Source organism: Pteropus alecto, unplaced genomic scaffold (genome assembly GCF_000325575.1).
Source record: "Pteropus alecto unplaced genomic scaffold, ASM32557v1 scaffold196, whole genome shotgun sequence".
In the NCBI taxonomy this organism is placed as follows: domain Eukaryota; kingdom Metazoa; phylum Chordata; class Mammalia; order Chiroptera; family Pteropodidae; genus Pteropus; species Pteropus alecto.
In genome coordinates, this window is record NW_006439717.1 from 3199539 (window position 1) to 3207483 (window position 7945).

General features: G+C 39.4%; 1 protein-coding gene across 11 annotated transcripts in view; it reads left to right on the forward strand.

Moving 5' to 3' along the window:
* Positions 1 to 3499, forward strand: part of SLC38A1 (solute carrier family 38 member 1) — a 56464-nt gene extending 52965 nt beyond the window's left edge. For all 11 annotated transcript variants that reach the window (XM_015593164.2, XM_025050304.1, XM_015593163.2 and 8 more), the window contains 3 exons: positions 45 to 186; positions 282 to 379; positions 2167 to 3499. In XM_015593164.2, coding sequence (XP_015448650.1) covers positions 45 to 186; positions 282 to 379; positions 2167 to 2268 — 342 coding nt within the window. In that variant the 3' untranslated portion in view covers positions 2269 to 3499. The remainder of the gene's footprint in view (positions 1 to 44; positions 187 to 281; positions 380 to 2166) is intronic.
* Positions 3500 to 7945: the final 4446 nt, after the last annotated feature.

The window sequence follows — 7945 nt, forward strand, 5'->3', positions numbered from 1 at the left end:
CTGGCATGCTTCAGGCCCTTATAGAATCTTTTGTTTTCCTGCAGGTTCGCTCATCTTTATTTGAACTGGCTAAAAAAACAAAGTTTAATTTATGTCGTCATATCTTTGTTACCGTCATACTCTTGGTTATTATCAACTTGTTGGTGATCTTCATACCCTCCATGAAGGATATTTTTGGAGTCGTGGGTATGGCTTTATGACTTGACACTTATTCTGCAACAGCTCTTTAAGAAGCTAAAATTTTACAATGACAACTTCAAACTTTTTTTCTTATTTTACAGGAGTTACATCTGCTAATATGCTTATTTTCCTTCTTCCTTCATCTCTTTATTTAAAAATCACAAACCAGGATGGAGATAAAGGGACTCAAAGAATTTGGGTATGTCTCATGTCTCATTTTTCTGATTAGTTTTTCCATTTCCATTTACCAAATAAATAGTCTATCTCCACCATGTAATACTACTTTTAATGGCCTTGAGGGGAGGTAGCAGTCAGTCCTGTAGTTTTCCCCTTTGGGAGATGTAAAATCTCTCGTCAGAATCTGTTCCCTTCCCTATTCCCTCAGAATATCTTTTCAGGTGTTACTCTTACTGTTCCTTAGTGTTTGCTCTGAGCTAGGACAGGGCCAGCTGGGAAACCGGATGCTTATCGTCTTATGTCTGTATAAGGTGATGCCTGATCTTTAGCAAGAAAAAATGAAGTGGAGAGGGACTCAAAGATTTTATGCAGTCCACTGTTTATGTATAACTCCTAGTCATATGACTCCTTCCTACAGCTTGGGGAACATGTGATGCCTTAATTAAAATGGCTGCATTAGCATAAAGAGTCTGAATGATTTGACAGAGATGCTTTGGAGCAAAAGACCTGGATTCAGAAGCTACCTTTCTATATTGGGATTCTTGTTTCCAGGTCTGGTGAAGTACAAGGGCATCTTCAAGGTGGTGCACTTGGAGACAGTGAGGGAAGCAGGGGTGAAGTGGCTGCTGCATGAGTACCTTCTAGAGCACCATTTTGTTTGGCCTTGGAGAAGGCTTCTCAGCTGCCTTCCCAGATAGTGTAAGAACTCCAACCACACATAGTACATGAGTCAAGAGACCCAGATGAGAGACGTGGGCATCTTTGTGCATTTAGGAGAAGCAGCATTGATGCCAGTAGAGCATCTGCTTCCCCCAACAGGGTTATCCCTGAAGTCATGAATCCCAAATCCTTCTAAACTTTACCAGTAGTTGCTTCACAAGAACAGAGAGGAAGGAGCAGTCACTCTGGCACAGCAATAAAATATACTAAGATTGAATCTGAAAATGGTAGAGGCCTGTTGCCCATGAATTCTCTGGGCCTCCCAACCTCACTCCCTTAAGAAAACTGGCAGTAGGAGCTACTGAATAGCATCAGACAAGGGCCCCTATCTGTGTGAGGACCCACTGGGAGTTAGACCAGACCTGCGATGCTAAGCCTGTGCAGCCCTCTCAACCCCACCATTTGCCTCCTCTCCTTCCCTTTGGTCTGTCCTCCAGGTTCCAGTCCAGCCCCCTTGGCTCTCATGGTGCTTTATCCTTCTCCCTGCAGAGCTCTCATTGAATAGTCTCAAGGCCAAGCAACTTATAATCTTGTGTTCTTCAGGTTCTGGATTTAATAATCTACTTACCTGTGGCCTTCATCAACCTTTGAAATAACTTAGTTTTTGACACCCATTTCCTATTTCACTTGATTAAATCTGCTTTGCCTTTCTATCTATTTTTTCTACTTTTTCAGACAGAAATGTTCACCTGCCAGCAATAACCTAGGTTTTTGGTAAAGAGTAATGAAATGGGCTGCATGTTTTCCCAGGCTGTTTTTTTGTTTTGTTTTGTTTTGTTTTAACTGTAGTCTTAGTTTGAAAGAAACTGTAAGGATACCCAATCAGCCATAGAATGGACTCACACTGAGGTGACCATGAAGTCAGCAGACTGTAGAGGACGGCTCTGCATAGTGTGTTCTTATTTTCCTATGCTTGGAGAATCACATCCTCAAAATTTCAGAAAGATTCTCACAGTTCGGCAACAATTGTAACAAACTCCAAATACGAGGGCACACAAAAGGAGGGGGAGAGCATTTCTGTTTATTTCCAGGTGTATGTGAGAAATGTTTGCTTCACTGAAAATAACTCATGCCTTTCTGTTGCTCTAGGCCGCCCTTTTCTTGGGTCTGGGGGTCTTGTTTTCCCTGGTCAGCATTCCCTTGGTCATCTACGACTGGGCCTGCTCATCGGGTAATGGTGAAGGCCGCTGAAACCACCTAAGAAAAGGAAACATTCTGGTCTGCTGCTCAGTCAAGTCACCACACATCAGCAACCCTCATCACTTCTTTTGCAAGTTTACAGAAGCAAACAGAAATTTACAAGATTCTTAAAATGGAATAACACTTTGGTAGCAAAATAGGGACCTGTTTCTATAATGGTTCATGTTCCTCCAAGATTTGGGATCAAGTTAAGGATTGTGGATTTTTTTTCAAATTTCATGCAATCGTATTTACCAGTACTTTCCACAGTCAGTTATTTTTCATTCTCCTAACTCTGATTTTTGTGACTTCATGGTCTCTCAGAACTTTGAAAACATGATCATCAATCATGTTTATTTATTATACATCCAGATTCTGAAATAATTTTCCTACAGATATTCAGCTCACACTATGTGTACCTTTTTAAAAGAAAAGAAAAGAATCTTGAATTGTATATATTTATTTTGATTTATGGGGAAAAATGGTTTCATAAATAATTTGCCTATTTTGGTTAACATAGCACACAGGGATAATCATATGAGAGTCACAGGGCACATGCCATTGCTGGATCAGAGCATGCTCAATATTTGAAGTGGCTCTGATCATCTGGCAGCAGAGCTCCAGTAGTCTGGTGGCCTCACTGGTACTAAGTCCTGCTCCATGCAGATACATTCTCTGGCGAGTGCTCTCAGCTGGGAAGGGGGTGGAAATGATTCTTATGTATAGTAAATATATTAAACTACACATTTGAGTAATCTAGCGAATGAAGTCTTGTTACCCTCTTGCAACTTGTGTCTAATAAATTGAGGAGAAAGAATACTGCAAGAAAGATTGTGCAAAATGCCTAAGAAAATATTCTTCTGATGCAGGAAGCCTTCAGCCCTACAGCCTACACCATATTGTTGAAGGGGGGAAATGTTTTATTAAATTGCAAATCCAGCAGCTTTTATTCATGTCCACCAGCTTTTTGCACAGAGAATAATGTATATCTAATCGAGGATGATCTAGGATGAGTAATTCCTGTTTTATATTGGGTACTTCAAGGGGATCTTTAAAAAACTTGTTTTATATCTATAAGTTTAGATTAATACAAATACAAGATTTTTGTATCTAAATAAGCCTCATTCCTATTTCTTCTCCATTAACAATCCATCCAGAGTCTTGAAAAAAAAAAAAAGAAAAAGAAAGAGAACCCTCAGAGATAGTCTTTGAGAAGAATTTGTGACAAAATCACTGAATACCTGCCTTCTCCCAGATGAGGACCTTGGTGCCTGTGCTATTTCCTCTTCTTGCCCGTAGCCAAGGGGTGGGCCATGACTGCCTGCCCAATGTCACCCACATGAGAAGACAGAGTTGCCTCGTACTCTGACTGCAGCCCCTCTCATAAAGGGGTAGGAAGGAAGCTACGCAGAGTCTGAAAAAAGAAGAGAGTTCGAGAGAAGGTAGCTTGGAAAGTTATGAGGGATAGAGCCCAGAACTGCATTACCACGAAGCTGGGACATCACCTGTGATTGGATTGTCCATATCACGCAGTAAGAAACGTGTGCTCCATGAGCTGGTCTCTTGAAACAGGCCTCATGTTTTATCTACATTCTGGTTAAATTTCTCAAACATATAAATTCACCGAGCACAGATTTCTTATCCTGAGATAAGTAGAATCTAACCGCAGACTGGGCAGAGTTTCCAGGCACTGAGCTCTGCATTCGGTTTCTCCTCCACTTGAATTCCCAGAGGCCCCCATGCTCACTGGGAGTAACCTGGAACTGCCCTCTCCCATTTACAGACTAATGTCCCACAGAAAAGGCAGGCCTCGGAGCACCTTGCGATCCTCTCATGGGAGAAGGAAAGATTATTATCTGCGTTTCTTGGTAGGGTCATCATAGCTTTTAATGTAATGCTCCAGAATTATATCCACATTAAGTCAGAGTTCAGGTATTTAGATATGAATACCTACCTATGTATGAATATCTAACTCAGTAAAATACACCATCTTTTTCAGTAGTATCTTTCATATTAGATGAGCAGAGAGAGAAACTGAGCAAAACAAGTTAAGTCGTTTGGCCATTGGAGGCTTGTCTAAAGCACCAAGTAATAAAATAGCCAGATCATGGGATGACCCTCCATTAAAAAACAAAAAACAAAAAAAAAACAATTTAGTCTGCAAGCTATGATTTGCTACTTTCTATTTTCTCATTAATTTATAACAATTCATTGTACACTCACAAAGTAAAGTTAGAAAATTATCATTAACTCTTGGGGGGAGAAGGATGTGTAGTGATATATTTGGATCTCTGGATTTTATGTGTCAGTACAAGGAATTATTTAAATTATATTTATTTAGAGGAAGCACATTGTTGATGTCTATGATTTTTAACATCTTTGTATATTTAAGTTTAGTGTTGACTGAATATAATAGACCTTACTATAATTTCACTGATTAATCATATCATTTGTGTGGGATTAGCTGTAAAGTATACTGCTCTTAATCTTGTTCAGAATAGTGAACTGGTAGCCAAAAATATATGTATCACAGATGTTAGGTAGAATTTGAACAACACAGTCAAGTGCTATAGAAGTTTTTCTGATAAATTAGTAGACTAAAGAATATTATACATTAGCCATTGGGAGCAGCATGTTTTCCTTTAGTGGATAGATCTCAACACTAGTGAACAGTGCCAGTTTCATACTTTGGATTTATAATTGTTCTCTAATTATTGTAATACAGAATACTGTAAATCCCTAATTTCCTTAATTTTACTTATTGGAAGTAGGGATAGTAAAGTGTGTACAGGAAAGAAATTTAGTCTTGTTAAGCAGAGGCAGTCCCCAATTTATAAGCTGATAATGTAATATTGCAAACAGTTGGTTGTTTGCAACCAGGAATGTATTTTCCTTTATACATGGTGGTTAGGTCCCCAGACTAGCTGGAAAAGATTATCAAACCCATAGACTTGTCTGAAATGAGATACTATAACAAGATTGCTAAAGAACCTAACTACGAAATAGAATATTGTTTCTAGAGGGTATTTGTTCAGAGTTGCCAAGAACATGTCACTTCTGGTACTGGAATCTGGATTGCCCACCTCGGCCATGACACCACCTGCTGGATGGGAGGGGTAGGGTTGTCACCAGTTAGAGGTGACCAGAGTGGTCTGAAGCAGAGTCTCCTGCAAAGGAGGGGAAGAATAAGTCACATGGTGATAGGAGGAGCGTGAAGGAGGACGAGGGGGCCTTTTCTGGATTGTAAACCACCAGGGACATTCCTCAGCTCATACCCTTTCTTTTCTCTGGAGGTCTCAGGCTTGGTCTGCCTGCTTCAATTAGCAGGACCTTTTGCTCCTATAGTTCATCTTCTTCCCTGCCCACTACAAACAAGAGGTGTTGTTGCATAGCTTCTCCCATATGCTAATGCTTAGAGCCAGCACGTGGCACTTTTAATGGGTTTAGTGCTAGTAAACCATGGTTTAACTGCCCAGTAATCAGATGGTAAAAAACTCACTACCCACTTTCCTTTTTTTACATTTGCACGCCCTGTAGAGAAAGGTGCACATGGGTGGTGGTTGTGGGGCTTGGGGTGGACAAAGGACTGTGGTAAGATTCTGTAGTACTTCAGAGGACACCTCAGACAGTTACCCCAGAACTGATTTTTTTCTGGAGTTGGACTCAAGCCTCCAGCCAGTGGTTCTCAAAGTGTGGTAACCAGACCAGCAGCATCAGCATCACCTGGGAACTTGTTGAAATGCAAGTTCCTGGGCCCCACAACAAACCTAGCGAAATCAGAAGAGGGGAGAAGCAAATTGTGTTTAGACAAGCCCTCCAGGTGATCTTAATGCACGTTAAGTTTGAGAACCACTCTAAGCCAGTTAGTCTCTCTTTTTCTCCCCATTATTCCCACCCGTTAGTCTCAGAGGATGGTTCACAGGACTCAGAGGACAAGAAATAGGAACCAGTACTTAGAGGGAGGAAAGGAGGAGGCAGCCGGGTCTCCCCCTCCCGCTGGAAAGGGCTGCCGGCACTTGGGTGTAACTTGGACTGAGACACAAGATCACATTTTTTAGAGCTGTGAAGAAATGAAAGTGAGGTGTTAATTGTTTTCTGGTTTGGGTTTTGTTTTGTTGTATTTTGTTTTGTTTTGTTTTGTTTTGTTTTTTGAGGGGAATTAAAAGACTATACCTTTTGTAAATGGAACCGTAGAGGAAATATTGAATTCATGTCAGGAGTAAGTTCTCCAGAATGTTTGGGTTCATTGAGTGGTGATCAATCCTGTCCTCCTTTTAAAGTGAATTCTCTACCGAAAAGTCTGCACTGCATAAGGAGCTGCAAACTGCTCAGAAAAGAATGTAGAGCTCGGCTCCATTTCAGTATCTCAGAATGCCAGATGGAGCAGCACAGGTAGTTGAGGTGAGGGACATGTCTGCGATATGATCAGATATTTGATTTTATGCCTTAGAGCAAAAGCCATTAGTTTCCCTTAGTTTATCAATGTAAATGGCTTTAGGCTTAGAAAGACAGTAAGCCTTAAGAATATAATTCCTCCATTCCAGTTTACAGTAAACTCTCGCTACTTTCAAAACAAAGAAGGTACAGACTATAGCATTTAGCAATACTAATGATTTCCTTAGGGATGGCATATCTGAGAATCTTTTAGCAATAGAATATACTTCCTCTAAAACATTTATGAATTATTTATAATGGCATAAGGCTTTCAGGTACAAATAGGGGGGTGGGATGGCTAACAACTGAAAAATATCACTAAATCTAAAAGGGAAATTTCTTGAAAATTATATAAAATTTACAAGGCCTAGAAATTCTCCTTTAGGGTTTTTTCAGAGAAAAGGCTGTGAAACTGGGCCCATCCATATATAGGCTTGAATTTGTGTTTTTAAAAGGAAGAATCTATGCAGCTGAGGCTTATTGTAGGAAATACTTTATTTGTATGTAAATATATTGTAAATAAACAGGAGGCTGTATATTTTTGCAGTTGTTGATCCATACTGAACTAGAAGTCTCTAGTGTCTGCCTATCATAGCTATTGGCGGTTTTGTTTGGGAATTAGAAAAATTTGCATTCTCTCCCAGGTAACATAGTTTTTTCAATGTAAACTTGGAACCTAAAAGTCTTAATTGTTTAGAAAGAGAAATGTCTGAGATATAGTTGCATTGATTTCTTATACTGATATTAAGATCAACTATTTAAAAGATAGTCCTCTGAGCTACACATAAGGAATATTTACACCTAAATTATTGTCGTATAGAAATAGATAAAACCCCCAAATGATAAACCATTTCTTCATAATGCTCTGATACCCCTCACCACACAGTATTATGAACAGAAGTTGGGGAGGAGAATTTTTTTTTTTTTTTTTCAAAAATTGAATTGCTGCATTTCCCAAACTTTGGGATCTTTGAAAGGTGAAAAAATCTGATCATAAACTATGAGCACAAATTCGAAGGGAAAAAAAGCATTCTTTTAGCAAGTTTTTGAAAGTGTTGCATGTTTGCCTTTTATTTACAATGTTGTTGTCAACATAGACTGTCTTAAGTAATTTTTTCCCAAAACCCTTGAATCATGATTATAGGTATGTAATCCATTCTCTGGAGGAGTCCAGTGTATTTTAGACTTCATTTAAGTCCAGTATGTTTAGCATACCACTGTTTTATTAATGTAAAAACCTTGTAAAGGAATTTCA